This window comes from Danaus plexippus, chromosome 28, assembly GCF_018135715.1.
Source record: "Danaus plexippus chromosome 28, MEX_DaPlex, whole genome shotgun sequence".
Taxonomy (NCBI): Eukaryota; Metazoa; Arthropoda; class Insecta; order Lepidoptera; family Nymphalidae; genus Danaus; species Danaus plexippus.
Window position 1 is genome coordinate 1,481,480 of NC_083556.1, and position 20,787 is coordinate 1,502,266.

The 20,787-nt window shown below is 30.3% G+C and overlaps 1 protein-coding gene across 1 annotated transcript in view; it reads left to right on the forward strand.

The window, feature by feature from the left end:
- LOC116776219 (cuticlin-4) overlaps positions 1-20,543 on the forward strand; it is a 33,454-nt gene extending 12,911 nt beyond the window's left edge. Inside the window, exons 2-10 of the mRNA XM_032669355.2 lie at positions 6,708-6,784; positions 8,729-8,873; positions 9,847-9,988; positions 16,193-16,371; positions 17,051-17,129; positions 17,350-17,492; positions 17,954-18,110; positions 18,410-18,535; positions 19,366-20,543. Coding sequence (XP_032525246.1) covers positions 6,715-6,784; positions 8,729-8,873; positions 9,847-9,988; positions 16,193-16,371; positions 17,051-17,129; positions 17,350-17,492; positions 17,954-18,110; positions 18,410-18,535; positions 19,366-19,563 — 1,239 coding nt within the window. The 5' untranslated portion in view covers positions 6,708-6,714 and the 3' untranslated portion in view covers positions 19,564-20,543. The remainder of the gene's footprint in view (positions 1-6,707; positions 6,785-8,728; positions 8,874-9,846; positions 9,989-16,192; positions 16,372-17,050; positions 17,130-17,349; positions 17,493-17,953; positions 18,111-18,409; positions 18,536-19,365) is intronic.
- Positions 20,544-20,787: the final 244 nt, after the last annotated feature.

The following is a 20,787-nucleotide window of genomic DNA, read 5'->3' on the forward strand; positions in this document are numbered from 1 at the left end:
AGAACATGCATGTATAATTTATTATTTATTAACAAAAAAAAAATCTTAAGTCAATTATTAGATATTTTTAATTTAAACACGATCTATTAATGAAAGTGAAAGCCTTAAACAGCCTTTACATCATATCATATATTACCTATAGACGACAATATTTAAATCACATGACATAAATAAATATATTTGTATTATACAACTATACTGTCGTGTTCCAAACGATCCGTTATGTAACACTCATTTGACACGCCATGTTTGTTGGTATTGACCTTCTTTGACAATACGACTCGGAAAAAAATAATTATTTCGTTATTTGTATGAATGTCTTTTGTTGTTTGTTTCGTTTTTAAACTGAATGAAGCTATAGAATAGAATATTTTGAGACCGAATGAGTCGGATGAGTTTTATCCAACTGTCAAAATGATTGTCAAATTTTTAATAATTTTCATTCAGCTGTCAAACGTATTTTTTTTTAACGTTTAAACATTCCGCCACGGAATTTATGTATTCATCTTATTATTTATGAATGAAAAACTTTTTTATCAACTTTTTTTTTTTGTGGCTTATAGTGTTTTTATAAAATTTCATAATTAATTAACTATTCAAATATAGCACTACGTTTCATTATATTGGTAAAGTCAAATTTAATATTTTATGTAATAGATACTTTTACATAATTACATAAAGAATACGTCTTCAGTTATTAAAATTGATCCAGAAGTAGACAGAAATTCTCTACTTATTCTTTCAGCTTTAATATCCATAGATTCAATTTATTTATCCAACGTAAAACTCTTCTAAACATCATGAATATTTCAAAGAGTATTCTTAGTTCGTGCTGATGAAGAAAATGAATACAATACAATAACAAAACAGAGGAATCTATAGAAGTAGTCATGGCAGGGTTGTTGTTAAGAGCCACTTAATCCAGACACAGTAGGTGATGGAAGGAAAATTGAGATTAATATTTTTAGCGGATGGAGAATTATAATAAAACTATATATAATCTATGTCTTAGCATAGCAGGCTGATGATGATGATGATGATGTATGTATATAACGCGTCTATTCTCTATAAATCTATTTAAACCCACGGTATACCACCTCTACATTTTACGAGTTTTGTCTCGTCTGTACTAACTGTCAATCAAATCTGACTTACCCTTATATATTAAGGGCAAGTTTAAAATATCTTTTTATATGTGGTTCACTATTCAAGTTTTACCGACTGGTAAAATTTTTTTAGTTTTTTTTTAAATTCAAATCTTTAGCTTTAAGAGGATTTTTTTAGGGAGACACCTAAATATTACTAGAGATAACCTTAAAAAGCCGTTGAAAACTATTGGTGTACAGAATAATAGAATTTTACAACCGAACTCCAAACGTCTGATAGTGGAGCCCAAAATGGGCATAAATTACGTAACAGCAACCTTGTGTGACCGGTGGGTACAGTTAAGGAGACTAAATATATGTAAATATGTATGTATGTCTCATATAGTATAGTTGATTACACGTAAAACGCAAAATTCCAATCAAATTTATCAAATTCAAATAGGAATAGTAATATTCTACACTATTTGGTACTTTTTCAGTACATAACGCAATTAATTAAAATCGCGATCAAATGTCCCTATAATAACCCGATAGAGCCTTCTAACTTTTTTTATAGTTCTCCTATTATTTCTCATCAAATGACTCCACTTTAATTTCCCTCTGACTTCTCTTCTACAGTTCCTATGTTAAATCCAATCCAACGCCATTTTAAATATTTTTAATGTGGAGATTCCTGCCTCGAATGTCTTGTTGGCACAACAACAAATACATCATATGGTTCCTTTGATGACCCTGATAGCTATGCTGCAAAGATCACAGCATCACATCACAACCTCCAGTCGACTTGACTCCCCCTACATAGTAGTACCACAAAGTGCTATACTGAACACGATCTTTAATACTCTTGCAGTTGATTTTTTTTTGTTTTTTAAGTCATTGAAGTGAAACTTCCAATGCTACTCCCAACAAGGTTGCGTTAAACGTCCAACGTTCCTGGGGAAGGGGAATAGGAAGAGATGGAGTGAGAGTGAATGGGTTTGTCCATTGTGAATTGTAAGCAATGTTTTTAAAGTCATAGAGAAACAATAAGAGGTCAGTGAAAATTGATTTCTAAGCCCCCCCCCCCATTTAATTTCCACATTAAAAAACGCATTCCGTGCGGAGGGACTCAAAGTACTATTTTTTCTTACTTCATATTATATAACTTGAAACACTTTTATCGTTAACTGTACCTATCTTAGGCGAGGAAAGGTCCGGCTTTTACGGAGTGGCATTGACTGTTTGTTCAAGCCGTCTTTCATATCTGGTTATGAAATTTTAAATGTAGCAAATGTTCAAGAGATTGGTAACTGTTCTTAAACTAATGTTACATTGCTTTCCGTTCGTTATATATATACATATATATATACATCTTAATTGGGTTTCGATAGTTCATTAATTAAATTTCAATCATTAATTAATCCTCAATTTGATTATTCATTATATATTATACAATGAGTTTATATGTTATGATATATATATATAACAGTGAACTATTTATCTTACCAACTAGTTACGAATCTATAACCACGACGATAACTCGTACACAGTTTAAACATTACAACAAAATGCGTTTAAAATAAATATTAAATATAAAATTATGTTATGAGATATTTGTCTAAAGTTGGCCTTAGGTTGTTTGAATGTCCTCATTCTGTTATTGAAACTAATATACATATATATATATATATATATATATATTACGAGAGAGAGAGAGAGAGAGAGCGAGAGAGAGAGAGAGAGATTGAAGTATTATTAGAAGCAATGCCGTTTCAGGGAAAATTTTCACTAACATATAGAATATATAAACCATTCAGGATCAAACAGAATATTTTCTTAGTGACACTAATTATATTAAAAATGTCTCTAGATCTGAGAGTGTAACGCCCTTGGATTAACTCTAGTAACTTAGCAAAGAACGCATTGGGGATAGTGCAAATCCGTAACTAGCATTGGACAATACCGCGTCTGTATTTGAAGCAGATTTACAGAATAAGGTTTAAACTGATATGTTTTCTACATTAACGACTTTAGAGCTCATTTCACATTGAGTAATAAATTAATTACTCACTGTGAAAAAATTACCATAAACTTCTAATATGTGATAATATATAATAAGATGTCATAGTTGGTCGTTAAAAAGTTTCTTCCTCGTATCCGAGTTCGACATCACATATTAAAATTTACGTCATTACTCAAAGTTACGAGTTATGACACAGAAAAATATTAAAATACGTGAAATATAAAAAAATATATATATAAATCTAAAACAAGGAAATATCATCTCTCAAATTATTTATTAAATTCTAAGCACATCCGATATTAAAAATATTCTCGATAAACAAATTTCTTTATATATATGTAAATAATAATAATTGTTTGAAATTTAATGAAGAGCTTTATTTTAATATTTACATATTAATTAAATTGATTATTTATATTACATAGATATAATGTTCTGACGAATCTGATTCTGACAGAAGCTGGTAACAGCTGGTGCTGTAAAAACCAGGATGACCTGGGTTTATAAACAGAATTCAGGTTACGAGGTCGTCACCCGAGAGCTCTTATTTTATGTCGATAATTTTAAAGATATTTACTAAGTGATGTGATCTTAAAATGAGAGTAATTACTTGTTATCCTTGACGGATGTATCAGACCATTTTAACACAAGGATTTTCCATTGACATCCAAAAAAATTACACTTATGTTTTAGATTATAGAACGGGGAACGAAAAGGTGTGATTAAAATTGCTGTCAGATAGATTCAACTATCTATAATCATTTAAGTATCATCTAATTCTTTCTCTTCAATCCTATATCATGGGACAAAGAAACTTTACAATTTTTTAATTTTCCTAACAGCTATTAAATTGTCCAATAAATTCTTTGAAATATATTACGAATTTAATCTCTACATATTGTTAATTGAGTTTCCATACATATTTACATATAAACAGACAAACGTAAGCAAAACTAACGTAAGCAAAACTATAATACATACTATTTGATATTTTTCTTAATATATATATTTTTTAATAACGTTAATGATCCTCTATGTAAATAAAAAGTTCACTATATCAAACCGTAGCTTAAAAAAGCTCTAAAAACATCGCTGAATAACGGATGTAATTATTTAGGTGGTTGGTTTTTTGTCTGATAATATATCTATATATATAAATCACTTTTGTACGTCTGTGAGTCAAATACGGAAGACGTTTTGGTCTGCGAAGCATGACTTCAAGAATTAATGGTTCGTGTGTCAGAATTGCTGTCAGGAACAAGAAAGAAATATATACATATATATATATATATATATATATATACATATATATATAAATATATGTATATATATATATATACATATATATATAAATATATGTATATATATACATCTGATACTCTGAAGTGGTGGCATTTTCTATTATTAATTTTTCTTTAATAGTAATGTATAATTTGACTAAGTTAAAAACCGAATATCTATAATCAGTGGATTTTAAAACCTTTTCAACTATTATATATGTACTTAAAAATATTTCTAACTAGGCGTATATCTAGATTGCAAAATCTCTTATAGATTAAGTTATGTATGTATGTATACATTGACCCGCACAGAAAAAACACAGAGTTGACTGCAGTTTGCACAAACATTGAACAAACTTTTCCCAAACATAGTTTTAAATAGTGAACAAACTAATTCAATTGTACAACATTCATTACATTTATACAGTTTTCACAGTTACATTAATTTATCCGGGTTAAATAAACATTATACGGTTACATAACATAGTTGTACAAAGCTGTGGACATGATTGTACAAGTGGTTAATTGAAAGTAAGAAAACCTTACATTAAATACGAAATTTAGGACACAATTCATATTGAGGCGTCTCCGGACGATAATATAAATATGACATTTTTAAAACTTGTTTCAAAACTAGATGTGTCCATGAATTTTATTAATCTAGATATGTTGATGCATATTATTAATCTAGATGGGTCCATGCATATTAATCAAACAGACTTCTTGCTGTTTAATAAATACATAAAATTTTACAAATACCTTTATATAACTAAATAAAAAAATATATATATTTCACAAATAATATGATAGTAATATAAAGACAAAACAATATAATAAAACTATTATTTTATTATTTAAATTAAATTTAAGTAAAATATAAATTAAATCTGATGTATTCTATATAAGCCAGTCGTTCTTAATTTAATAATAGTAAAGCGAGATTCAAAAACGTTGTTTCTACTATTAACGGACTGTAAAAAAGTAAATTCTTTATGAGGCTATAAAACTTTGTACACTCTCGAATTTTCATAAACATACGTAAAAGAGATCTAAGATTTTCGCGAGTATTCATTTAAATGAAACTAGTGTTATTCGGATTTACTACGCGGATTTTATTATTTAAAAACTACATACGGGCAGACGAGGTGTGATCCGTGATCACGGTTGCTGCAAAGTAACCGAAACGTCGGGATTATGTAGTTTTTAAATAATAAAATCCGCGTAGGAAATCCGAATAACACTAGTTTCATTTATACGTAAGAGATTTACTTGCATATAATTATATATATATTTTTATAAAGGTCTTGTATTATAATCTCATAAAAAAGATATTAAAATAATTAATAAGCCATTATAGCATATGTTTGAAATCATTGTTTCTCAATGTTAAAGTTTGAGGAGCTCTGACTTTAATACAAAAGTCTTAACTATCTGTAGATCGCATTGACAGGTAAGACATGAAAGTAGTTCATATTACGTCACTCACGACCCGTTGAGATTGTGATGTCAGGTTAGTCAGGTTAGATAATGATTTGGAAGGATGCTTATATAGACTAGCACTTGCCCGCGACTTCGTTCGCGTTAATTTCGGCATTAATATATGTATAGCTGACCGGGCGAACCATCTCGCCATAGAGGTCAAAAATGACCAGAAGCAGATACTGGAATTTTTGTTTTCTCTTTAGATCGAACAGAATTAAATATCCTATATCCGTTTCCTGGTTCTAAGCTATCTCGTCACTAATTTTCAACCATAACCCTACAGCCGTTCTTGAGTCATAAATAGTGTAACTAACACAATTTGCGTTTATATATACGAGTATAGATTTAAACGATTTGTATAGATAAAAAATAATTTATAAATTTTTCAAGATGCCTCACTGTTTTTTAAAGGTATTTTGTCAAACTTGTAATGTGCACAGCCATGAAAAAGCTTTGTTTTTTATATGTGAATAAATATTTCTTCTGCTTTATGTACAAATTAACAAACAAATTAGTTCGAATAAACATATAACGTGTTTGAGAACCGTCAAAATGTCAAGAGTCACGTAAAAAGGTTTTTTTTTTATAATACCAAAAATACAAACTATTTTCATATAAATTCATAATAATATCTGAACTAAAAATATAGACGATTAGTATTGATTTGTTTGAGCAGCGACATCTAGTAAAATGTGTAAGAACTATCTCAAAAAATTATTTAATAGTTGTAATTATTTATATCAAATTAAAAATAAGGCAATACATATACAGTAACATGTCATCAATACAATGAAAATATATATGTTTTAGACTATTTTAGTTTTTGTTTTGTTTCAGACTGAAAATGTGGAGTATTCTTCTCATAGCCGCTCTATTCGCGACTGCGCGCTCCAAGCAAATACCACCACACACCGGTAAGCAACGAATAGATCTATCACCTGACCAGTCGACCAATCAGTCGAGCGACAGATCAATAGATTGATCGATAAATCAATATAACGTATTGTATAATGTGTTTTGATCATTCACGGTTGCTTTTGAAATGTCCGCTTGAGTAAATATTTAATTAATTTAATATGCAGTATATTTTTATTGAAGTAATTTTCAAATATCCTATTCTGTTTTTGTTAAATAAACTTTAACACAATTGTAATAAAGTATATTTTACTGTTATAAGAATTTACTAGGAATATTTAATCTAACTGTACATATCATTATTGTCCCATAAATTTTATGTTACTGTTTTAATATCAACACGTCCGTACTTATAATTCTAATAAATATATCAAGTTATACATAAATTACAGCGCGCTGTTGTATTCAGCCAGTGTGACTGATGACGTAATAATGGTTTAAACTTCGAATCCAACTGACAGATATTAAAAAAAAACCCTAAAATAATAAAAAAAAAATGTCTATTACGTGTAACCTCCTTTGTAGAATATGTAAAATTTTGATAAGAATCTGTCAACTGTCACTTTGTCAGTCGCGTGTCTATTCAAATGGAATTTTAATATGTTTTTTTTACGCAACTGTCGTAATACATATAAATTTTATAAGTGTGGTGTCATAATGTCCAAAAGTACTGCTAACTGTCCCGGGGTGGACGACCCGGTCAATGAACTACACCGTGCATCCTTAAGCGTTATCCTTGCAATCTTTTACTCGTTTGTATAGATTTGCGTCTTTTATTTTGCTACCGAGGAATGCATAAATAGTTATTGCAATTGTTTTATATTTTTGCAAAAGATTTTTTCACAAGCAACCAGACGAAATCAATAAATAAACTTTTTTGTTATTCAAAAACCGATTTCTTTATCAACGTCTGTTACAAATTAAATACTTTTGAAAATTTTAAATTATTTTAAACATCTCAAACCAAGACAATTACGAACAATCAAATGAAATAAATACAGAAAATAAATTTCTGAACATAATCTACAATTTGCTTTACAATAATTTAGCTTATATACCAAAAAATAGTATATAATATACATCAAAATTATATATACTTTCACTATATAACAATACTATATAACAATTGTATTTTGTATAAAGCCACATGACACACGATAGATGGCGCTTCCGGTTTGGTAGGTATAACTATTTTTATTTGCCTTTAAATCCGATTGTTACAAACAGGTCAGGCTAAATTTTAATCTCAGATTATATAAGAGAATATACTCTGTGCGAGAGACATACTTGACGTAAATAAAGTACGTGTAAAGTTTTTGTAAGTACTTTAAAATAATAGGTACATTATTCAATCTCAGTGAACAAAAAACAATAGTAATTAAAATGTTTTAGTTCGAATATTTCAAAAACTTCAATACTTTAAAGATCTATCATACTCTTGAAAACCGAAGTCTCAGTTGAAGGTTATATCTAACAGGATGTAAGAAGATAGTGTTAATTATTTGGTTTATAACTACTATGGTTCCGCACTATACACACAGTTCCGCGCTCTCTAATTGGTATACCTTTCAAAGAAAAGTATAACCACGACGCATTGTATAAATCAAGCTTTGTAAAATGTAATAATTCTTATAACTTAATCTCTGAGGATATTTTAGTATAAAGACAAGTTAAATTTTCCATTTAAAAGCTTTTTAAAGAACACAAGTGGTCAGTTACCTTAAAATATATAACCCACCTTAATATATTATACCCAAATTATGTATAGTACTCAATTTCAATCACTATTATTAGTTTATTTTGTATAAGATATTTAAAAAAATACATTTTTATATTCTCCAAGCATGAAAACGTATAAAAAATAAGGTTTTATATGATAATTAGCTAGTAATAAGGTTCTTCAAATCAATCTAACTGATGGTTTCTCATAATCTGGTCTCTAGAACTGGCCACGACGACTGTCGCTACAGCAACCGAGCTATCAGAATGGCCGGCGGCTCTCGCGCCTCTGGACACCTTGACGGTCACTTGCGAGAAAGAGAACATGCATGTCACCATCTCGCTCGCACACACACGACATCCCAACAGGTGAGTTAGGTTAGGTTACGGCTACTGCTAGGTTAGGTTTCATTACTCGCTGGAAAATATTAGTTAAACACCCGCAATTTGTTTTTCTGTCTTTCATTCGATAGTTTAATAAATGTATTTTTTACATTGAAATATCTTATTCGAAGTAATTTGCATCATCGAACAAACTACCTACCTATTACCATTATTTTATAATATTTTAACTATAAATCTTCAAATTATATCTGTTTCATTTAGAAATGTTTCCTATAACTAACAAAAAATGAAACATATTTCTTTACGTACTTACTTTTTTATTTACTATGTCTAAACAAATATGTATCACAAAATAAAGAATGAAAATTACATCACACTAGCTGGGTTCGAACCTACAACCTCGAGTGTATTGCGTTCCAGTTACTTTACCGTCCAATCTATCGCGTCTCGCGTTTCATTTGCTTCTGGATATTGCGCTCCTACCCACACACTCGAGTCAATGAATTTAAAATATAATTTAAATATTAGCTCAACGTTTTATATTAAGATTATAATAGCACTAGTTTTGTAATGTCTTATATGTAAAATATAAATTAAAACGTTAATTTAAGGATGCTGTCCTAGACACAGGTATGATTTTATTAATATCAAGGCGATCTTGTTCTCAATGACACAATCATATCATTTTTGCTTTCAACCAATACATGACGAATGCAAAGCACATTAAGAGACAGCGTTCTAAAACTTAGATTATATAATATAATACATTTAATGAGAACATATACGCCCAAAGAGCTTATTATTTAATGGCTTTTATTTCAACTAAAGACATAAAGGTCATGTGTATAGGCATTTCTTCATAAGTGTTACGGCTCATTGCATAAATGCCTGCAATGCCTGCAAGATAAAATTGTAAATGCTACGCATGTTGAATGATCCGAAAAAGGCTTGACCTAGATTTGACCTCTGTCTTTAATTACGCAATAACTCCTTGCAGTATTTACGATACTTTTAACGGTATCGTGTACCCCGCGGGTCTTGGCAGTAACTCGACGTGTCTGAGAGAGTACGTCTCAGCCAGGGGCGACCTTCAGTACACACTCCCCCTCAAAGGATGTAACACAATGAGCACAGATAATGTAAGTATAATAATGATAAAAAATATTATTTAATTGCAATAAAAATTATTTGAAGTTTCCTAATTATTATATTGGATGAATGGCAAAAATATTTGCCGTCGAAGCTTCTTGATTTAAAAAAAAAATCAAAGACAACTAGCGCGAATGGAAAAACATGGCGGCGACAGAGATTACTTCATATGTCTTTATATAGCTGTTAAAATTGTTGACTGCAACTAAGAATATTTTTATTATAGAAAGCAATTGTTGAAGAGAAAAAAATATATGTTCTTTATAAATAAAATACTTTGATGTTTATTTACGTCACCATGTAAGAAGCCAGCTTTAAAATTCCTGCATACTTAATACTTACATTCAGGAATGTCTTAGCCATCGGCGGCTATAAAACAGAAATGAAATTATATTATCCATTGAAAGTAAACCGAGGAATCCTATTTAACAAATCATGTAGAATGATTCGTCATGACTAAGTGTTGCCCGCGACTATATATGTATATGTATATATAGTCGCGGGCAACACTTAGTTAGACTATATATATATATATATATATATATATATATATATAATTACACCGTTACCGTTTCATAGCAACATAATTAATTATCAAATCAACCTGCATACATGTTATTGCGAGCGACAGGACGCACCTGAGTAGAATATTTAAAATTATAAGGTACCTAAATTATACGTATTCCTTTCAAATTGAAGACCCTCTTTATCTAATGAAACTGTGTTTTTCGGAAAAACTAGGTGATAAATATATATATTTTTTTAACTTTCCCGATATTCAATTACTTTAAATGAATTCACGAGATCATAATGGCTTTGTTTTATTGAACATTGTAGGCTTTCGATTCGAGGAAATGCAATCTTGTAACTATTTATATATTTTATCAAGAAAGAACAACTCATAAAACCTTTTTTAAATTCTATTATATATTTAATTTGTATGTCCTTAACTTTAAAGTAATTATTTAATTTGTATGTCCTTAACTTTAAAGTAATTATGCTTGTTTGAGTGATACCAACATTTTAAAATTACCGCACTTAAAGTTGTACGACATTTTTTTTATACGTCCTTCCAAAACTATTAGAACTAACTATTAAAAAAAAACTAATTTAAAGTGTCTGTGTGTCACGGTTTCTAATCTAATACAGCATGGAATAAATAAATATATACACAATATGTATTTTTAAAAACGTTATTATTTTTATCAAAACGAGCTCAGTCAAAGGTACTTTCTTATCGTATTCTCTTTTTATAAACCCCTATATATGATATGAAAAGACAATAATATATGTTGATATTATGTATTATACATTTTTTTAATTAAAAATATTTAAAGATATCCAAGCATTTGATTTCACTTGCATATTACATAAGTAAATCTATTTTACGATGTTTTACAACCGACATTGCCGATAACTATTTCTATTTGTCTCACAATTCTTTGTTATATATAGAGATAATATTAAAAATCGAATACTCATATCACTAAAATAAACGATATTGTTCTTCATATTTAATTCGTAAATATTTTAATATTTTTTATTTAGTAAAAGAAAACAAATGAAAGTGTACGTACGTAAATTTGTCTATTCTATATCGAGATAAAGTATTTTTACTACTTTAAGTTTATTATTATAGAACTAGTAACAATTCATTCTAGGAACGTACTTCGAAGGCAGCCCTAGTAGGTTCGTTTCAAATTTGGTTAGGTAGAGAGGAGCTTGGACAGTGGAGGTGAGCGTTTAACGCGTTAGATAGGGCCCCTTAACCTACACCTGGGTCGCAAGTCCCAGGCACTGTTGAAGCTCCTCTCCCTGCAACGATGGACCCGGCACCCGCTCGGTGAATCCATGGAATGCTGAGAGGTTTCATAAATATGAAGAGTAAATAGTCTAACGATGTTTACGGTAAGAAACATTGTCACGATAAATACATAACTATGTACTCAAACTTTGCCTCCCGAAACTCTATTATATACAACTATGTATATAAAGAATGTTCAACTTAGATAATTTTAATAAAACACATTTATTTATTCTCTTCTTTTATCATCAAATAAACAATTATACATTGAAATAGATTCCATACAAAAAAAACTTTAAATGCATTAAATGTATTTAATTTTTAATATAAAATAATATATTATTAATATTCTACATATATTCATATATATTATTTGTATTTATGGTTGATATAGAAATGTGTACCTACATAAGTAATAAATTGATTTGTTTGTCCGTCTGTTACTCCCATTTTATCTTGACACCAATAGTTTTATAATTTTGCATTTAAATAGTCACGTACTTGATAATTTTTTTTTCTTACAATAAAAAAAAATAATTTGACAAGACCTTTTTTTTAATTATGGCTTCATTCAGTCTGGAATCGTGTAATATTCTGCCAATGTCAATTGGTGAGATCTTAGAAAATTGTTGAGTATTGTTAAATAGGTACTCCTTGGTATAATCAATAATGACGTTTGACGAAAAAAAATTGTAGTGACTTACGTATACTGTAATAAAGTGATTGAGCTTCCAGTCCAAATTAAGCCATAGTTCGACAAAAAAGCCTTTTGAAGGCTGTGAAATGTTAAGTAAGTTAATTTTTTTTTTCAAACTAACTCCTATATACATTCGTATGGGTGGACGCTAGGGTGAATATAGTATGTCTGAGTAATGCTATTGGTTTGTCATAAGATTGTACTACACACAGCATTGCCTTAATAGGACAAATTCTTGCATAGACGTCTTATAAATGAAGATTCTTCGTTTTAAATTAAACACAATAAATTAATTTAGAATATATAAGGTCTTAAATGTGATAATTCCTTGCTGAAACGCCTCCACAGATCTCAAATGTGTAGGTAATCGTCGTGAACAGCCTGCGATACTGGACATAAAGGTCCATTCTTTCCGCCCGGTCTTATCTGCCTTCATTGTTTCATACATCAGTAATTGCTACGTAGAACCAGCTTAACTTGAGATAAACATCTACAATTTATTATAATTAACACGTTATTTACAAGTCGACTTAAAAAAACACTTCTCTTACTTACTTACCACTTAATACTTACTTTAAATGATGACAGCTAACTATAACTATATTCGTTCTGTACTATTACAAGTATTAACACATTTTTCTTTAGAAATAATTAAAATTTTTAAGTAAATTTTAATCGGATATTTAAATGTATGTATACATAATTTTTTTTTATCTAAACATGCCTGTATATAAGTTTTTAAAGCAACAACATATCTCTAGACATTCGTATTTGTCTGAGACATATTAAGTAAATTTAGAAAAAATATTTCTTTTCTCTTATTATTACTATAAAAATCTTTAAACAATGTTTTTAAAAGTACCCTCTTTAAAGTCTTTCTGAGTGATAACTGTATCTAAACTAGAATTATACATAAAAATTAAGTCCAATGCGTATAGATTAATAATTATAACAATGACGTGACATTAGCATTCAAGTCACAAGTCATGAGAAGCATGCACGATATGCAGAGTATGACTAATACCCATACCCACATTCTTGTCCATTACCTATGTTATCCATCACTTATTTACAGCTTTATACCCAGTCGTGTTTTGATATATTAAAACTACCAATCTATAGTTTGTTGAGGATCTATTTTTTTTATAATAAAATGCGGTTTCTAGTAATATAATTCTGTAACAATATGTCTGAGTAATAAAATTATAAATAGCTTTTGATGGTTCAAAGTAAACAAGGTTTTTTTGTTCCGTAACTTTTAATATAATAGAATAATTATGATCTTGTTCGTTGTAATGATGTGACTATTTTAATTTCATATATACTTTGGTTGGTGTCTGAACTTATACTAGCTCATGACTTTCCCTATAGTTTAATATGGATTTCTTTTTATTGTAAAGACTTTTTTGTACGATTAATACCTTAAGTTACTATGAAAAACAAATTAAAAGATTCGTTATAGAAAAAGGCGTTTTTAAAAACGTACACGACACTATAAAATGAATTAATATCTTTGCGAAATACATTATATTTGAGATCTAAGATTCATCTCATCTGCCCGTGATCACGGTTGCTGAAAAGTAACCGAAACGTCGGGAGTATGTAGTTTTTTACAAAAATAAATCACGCGTAGTTTATCCGAAAAATACTAGTTTCATTTAAATACATTATATTTTTGTCTTATTGAAGGTAAATACTTCTTGCTTGATAGTATATGAAAATTATTTTTTTTATTTAGGTCTAGATAATTCTTTACTTGTAATTAAACTATCTATTTTGTGTATACAACAGTTTTAAGTATAGTTTGTCATAAAAATATAATGAAGAGATGAGAGATTGCACCCGGTCCAGAACCTTTCGTTAGCCTTGAAGGCTTACAATATGAATGAGCTGACGATCTTTTGAAATCAATGATAATGATTCAAAAACAAGCCTTTTCTCAGAAGAAATTAAATTTGCAAGACCTTGAGGAGTACAGCTTCAGAATATTTTATTTTTAAAGTCCTTAAAACATTTAATGTACCTATAGTACATATTAAAACAACGTAAATTTAAGGAACTCAAAACTTTCATATCGATACAAAGATATTGAATTTTATTTTATAAACCAAAACGTATTAAGAAAAATAATGTTAAATGATATAGATAAAAAAAATTATCAATATATGTATAAGTAACAGACTTTTTAAATATTTAAAACCTACAATTTTTTCCTCGTCATTATATTATCTGTGTAGTAAAACAACCACATTGGGCTTTAACAAAAAAAAAAAACATTTATAATGAAAATATTGAGTAAAATCTATTTAATAACTTAATTTCACTTACATTACATAAACTATGATATTTCCAAATATCAACACACACAACTGTTATAAATTATAATACAATATTTATAATTACAATTAATAGGGTTAAGATAGGTATTACATGACAATGGAACGTGACGTCACATCCGTGCCAGCTGTCGGTAGGAAACGGATACCGGTGATGTGAATAAATAAGTCCCTGGTCCGATTTTATCTACACCACGAAAAAGAGGTTCTCACTAAAAAGTTTAAAGGCACATGAAATTCGAATGCTATTTATTATACTATGTATATTTAGGTAAGGAATATTTTTTTTCTCTTCCATACCTAAAATAAGACGAAAAAAAAATTGATCCTTAAAAAAATTATGATGTAAAAAGAAAAACGCTCGTTTTAATTGATAAAAAACAATCGATCGTTTTTTCATATGATTATTTTTCTTTATTAATCGCCCTCCAAGTATATAATGTGATCGTTTAACTGCATTTCCAAGTTTGGAGAGCTTTGTGCAGTCATGATACGGTCACGAGACCCCCCTAAATTAACGGACATCCTAAACTTGGGGCGTCATAGGACTCGAACATTCGACCGTGAAAACGTGGAATTTCAACAAAAATTTTGTTAAATAAAATATATTTATCTATATATTTGTACGCGTTAATATTTAGAAACAAAAGTAGGTCTTGTTTTTTTAGTGCCATTCCTGTTTTTTTTTTTAGATAACACTAAGGAATAATAATTATAAAGCCTTTTTATATCACTGTTTGAAGTGAAATTGAAGTCTCAGCTAAAGTATATGAAGATACTATCTTAAAACGGAGTGGTACATATTTTTCATTTCATCCAGCAACGTCTTATTATCTCTAAATATAGATTCAATACACTTGATTATTCCTAAATTAATCCTGTGGTTTCCAAAGTGTGGGTAGTTGGTTCAAACCTGTTTGGGAGGGTCGCAAAGCCTGTATAAGAAAATTGAAAGTGGTCCGATCAACTAATTTAATAATAATAAAAATAGTGCGCGGACTCCCTCCAGAAGAAGTGTAACTTCGTAATGTAGAAATAAAAATAGGAAGGGCTGGAAATAGATTTTAGCGTACTTTTTTTTTCTTAAAATAAACGTTATAAGCATTTCTTACAATAAGCAATTAATCGCGTAAATGTGTTGTCAGCCACAAATTCACTTTTTCGCTATCTCTTCCTATTCACCATCCTCAGGAGCATTGGACATTTACGTGTTGGAAGTCGCATTAGAAGTCGCACTCCAAAAAAATACACAAAAAAAGAACAAGTAAAGGGATTGTAAAATATTTTTATCCTTATCCGGATCGTGTAATTAATTTGGTAAGAAAACTCTGATATGATGAATAAACGACGTTCCCAGGATGATGGTACTGTGGAGTATCACAACAACATCATAGTTCAGCCTCACCTTCGCTTGGTGACCGGCCAGGGTCGAGGGTACCACGTCAGGTGTAGGTATCGTCGGAGAGACCTCACCCTGTACCACCTACATAGACCTCATGCCGACAGATACATCGGCTCCAGCAACGATTATAACAGGTACGGATGATAAAAAATAAGTAATGAAAAGTGACAAATACGATTGGTCTATATAAGAGATTTGTAAGGAAAATTTTAGGCAAATTCTTTTGATCTCTTGCTTAGATCTTAATACAGTTGGTATGGGTCAAATCATTGTAAAGAAAAACTACAGTGCTAAAATTTAAGGTACCTAAGCAAAAAGATTTCTCGGTCAAAAATTAAATTCTTCTATGAAGACAATATTCTTAAGAATAATTCCTCACAAAGAAAATTGCTGATTTGTGTGGAACCTAACCTATATTCTTGTAAAGCATAACATAAAAGTCATTTTTACGTGTTCAAGTCCTAAAGCGAGCGCCAAACTCAACTTAATGTCACTTGTACTCCATACCAACTTGTTTGCTTAAGTCGAAATTCGTAAGATAGGTTTTTCAAGATGAGGGCGTGCTAATGATATCAGATTTATAGAAGCTCCGTTTTAGTAAAAAAATAATAAACATTGTCAAAATTTTATAATTTTATCAACGTAAATATATATACAAGTGTTCTAATATCCCATATCTAACATTAGTTCCAAAATACTTACATGCTCTTTGGAGAATGACTGATTTGAACAAACTTTTTGTATGAATTATTTGAATTTTTTTTTTCGAGATTACTTCATAATTGACATGTTTTCAAACCTGCTTGTATTTAGTGACGAGTACGACGAGGACTCAGGCCTGCTCCCATCAGTCACCATGAAGATATACAAAGGAGACCCCGAAGATAAAGAGGTTATATATATTTCATTAAGACATACGTTACATAATATAGAGTGCAACCATCGGCAAGGAGATGATTAACCATGTTTGAATGTGACAAATATATTTGCTTTATAATTTCTTGCACTTTAAAAAGGGCTACACACATATATATATATATATATATATATATATCTATATATCTATATATCACTGCAGAAGTCCAAGATTTATATGTGTGACATCGTATCAGGTGGCGTCTAATGTGAAGATCGGTGACACTCTGACGTTAGTTGTGTCTCTTGAGAAACAGCGGCAGTATGGTCTACTGGTGTCAGAGTGTACCGTCCGTGATGGACTGGGCTGGGCGGAACAGAGCCTCATAGCTGACGACGGGTGAGTCTCATCAACGGTGACGTACATGCTGATATAACCTAACTAGTTAGGTTAGACTAACCTAACCTAACTTATATACAAGAACAAAAATATAGTTTTTTAAAATTTTTTTTTACATGTATATTTTTAAAATTCACTTTAAATTTATAAATGTAAATGTATATGTCACATGGATTTCTAATGTAAATGGCATATATAGTATGGAAAATAAACGGAAACGACCAGGAATCGAACCTTGAACAAACAGAATAGAGTCGCGAATTTTTCATTATGTAATTTTTAATTCAACATATAATAAAATAACGTGTAAGTGCATTCAAAAATATTATTTTCATTTAATTGAATACTCGATAAATACCTTAAATATAACTTAATACAGAATCCTTGAAATCTCTATCTTTACCATGGGCAGAGTTCTGGTTGGTCTATCTCTGTGTATATTTTTCATGATGACGTCACAGGTGCCCTCTCGACGGGGAGATCATGGGTCTGTTCCAGTATTCGAGTGAGAAGCAGGAGGCGAAGGTCTCATTCCCCGCACACAAATTCCCTTACACTGCCAGCGTGTACTACACGTGTGAAGTGAAGCTTTGCGACCTCAACCATCCCACTGACTGTGTGAGTCAGATACACTTTCATAACCTGTAGTATTATATATACCTACTGATTATTGAATCAGTAGAAAACAAAAAGAATGAACATTTATTACTTTCAAGAAATATCGATATAGTCTTCGGGACTGAGACATGTAGTAATTGTCTTTAAATATATATTTATATATATATAACACGAACCTTAAATAATATTTCGATATCTTTTAAAAACATTTACGCGAAAAGACCTGAATAGATTATCAAAACAAATTCAATCAAACAGCAAAATTATCTTCATATATATGAAAATTATTTACTGTCTAGGAGCCGTGCAGTCACAAGCGGCGTGTCCGTCGCCAGTCTGACGAGTCCCCGGCCACCGTGGAGGTGTTCTCGGGCCTGTATGTCAACGAGGCCGACTCCCCCGACAATGACGTCACCAGCGAAAAGGTTATATCACTACACGTTCACTACACACAGCTTTGTTTAAACAAAAGAATAATAACTTTTTTATTATATCATCTGTGATGTTTGTTGTATGGCGCGTAACATTTATGACATACCGGGTTTGTCATTGACAGATCACGTGACATGCAATTTTTTTAATGTCTTAAGTCAGTAACAGGCAATGACCTTGTTCACAAATCCTTCTTTACACAGTTCAGAGTAATTTCACACAAGACCTTAGTGACACCTACGAGGACATGTCAATAACATAAAGAATAGAATCGAAGTCCCGTCTTATGCAATGTTTTGTGTTTATCCTTGATATTTGTTCATAGTTGATGGTAAAATACATTAACTTTGAGATTATTTTACGATATAATGAGGTATATTAAAATTTTTCTTAATTGTAGCATTAAGTCTGTCTCTATAGCCATTTCAGATTACCTTATCCTACTGGTTCATGAATAATTTCTTTACCAATGAAGATTTTACTCAAACAGATTTATACTTAACATATGTGTTATTGATTAATACAATTATTTAGTTATATTACAGGGGATCAAAAACTTGTTTTGTCTATATCACTTTGAGAATAAGTAATTTTTAGTGCTCCCATTTTTTCATCTACTGAAAAACCACTATGACTTAGCTAATTCAAATTACAAATCAACCCCCCGACCCCTCGCCTCTACACAAGATCACAATTTTTTCTGTGTCTCTTGCCGCACCCCTTTAGGCCTGCAGTACCCACCAGGAGGCGTTTTCGTCCACTTCAGAGAACGCCGAGTTATAAGAATTATTTACTAAATAGTTTTCAAATCTACGTTTAACAGAAAGAGGACGAGATATGCATATCACAGAAGAACTTCGCGATTGGTATCTGTATAGCGGGAGTCATCCTCATGATATGCGTGATCGCTGCCATAGCGTTCATACTCGCCAGACGAAGGAATCCCAAGACCTACTCCAGGACCGGCAGCTCACTATACAGCGGCCCTTACACAAACACTGGATATTCACACACTAGTTAAACAAAAACAAACTATGTGCCCTCTACAAAATATATACATGTGCCAATAGTGCTGCCTGCATTACAATCAAAATATAAAATCGTTCATTGGAATACAACGAAATTTTATGTAAAATTTATATCAGTTTGTAAATATTTATCTTTGTGACATTTAAGTGGTTTTTTTTTCTTTTTGACGTTTCAAGCGCGGTCTGTCATTCGTATTTTCTTTTAAAGAATGTAGTGTTCAGAAACACATTCAGTCAATTTTAGTTAAGTTCTACCAATAAATTAATATTAGTTATACCAGGAATATATAATTAATTTTATATTAATATGTGATAATTCGTGCATTATTGTCTCCGTCCATATATTTTTAAGTTTATTTTAAATGGAAGGTTGCCTTGCGTTACGTAATAACAGAAACACGGTTGTTCTAATTCTATATAAAATGGCCGTGTTTATGTGATCTAATTAATATTAATTTTCATATATAAACCCACGAGAGTAATTATTTACTTAATAACAAATATAAATATAATTATATATGAACTAACAAAAATATGGTATTCGATGATGTTTATTGGAAAAAATGACAGCTATATAAGATTTTCGAGGGTTTTTTATAGTTTTCGGTGGCGGGAAATAGGTCTGTGGTAAAATCCGTCATACAGTAGAAGCTTAGTATGAAAATACATATTATGGAGAAATATTTTTGTCTAGATTACATTCGCACGATGCCATATATTTTTGAATAAGCGTTTTAAACAATCCGTCCGATATAGGTGCTATTATGATTAGCCTAAACGCTTCTTCGCTTCCTATAATGTAACAACGAATTTGATATGCGTTTCATACTACTCCATTGATTATTGTTTACTAATTTACCTATTTCTTAGTTGCAATGGAGTTCTGGAACCATATCGAGAGTGAACCTTACAAGGTTGAGTATGTACGATTTATATTTTAATTTTTTAACAAATATACTGACTTGAAAAACAATCGGGTATTTTTATTTTACTAATAAGACAATTTCTTTAATTCATAATAAAAAGACATCAGCGCTAATGAGTGATTTGGAGTCGGTCTAAAAAAATTATTTCATATTATACAGTGTTGTGTTCATTTTAAAAGGATTTGGAAACGTGAAACTAAACAAAATATATACTTTGTGGATAGTTTTTAAATTTATTTTTTGTCTCATACAAATCTTAGTCTTCTATTAACTCGGTTACCGATTTACTCA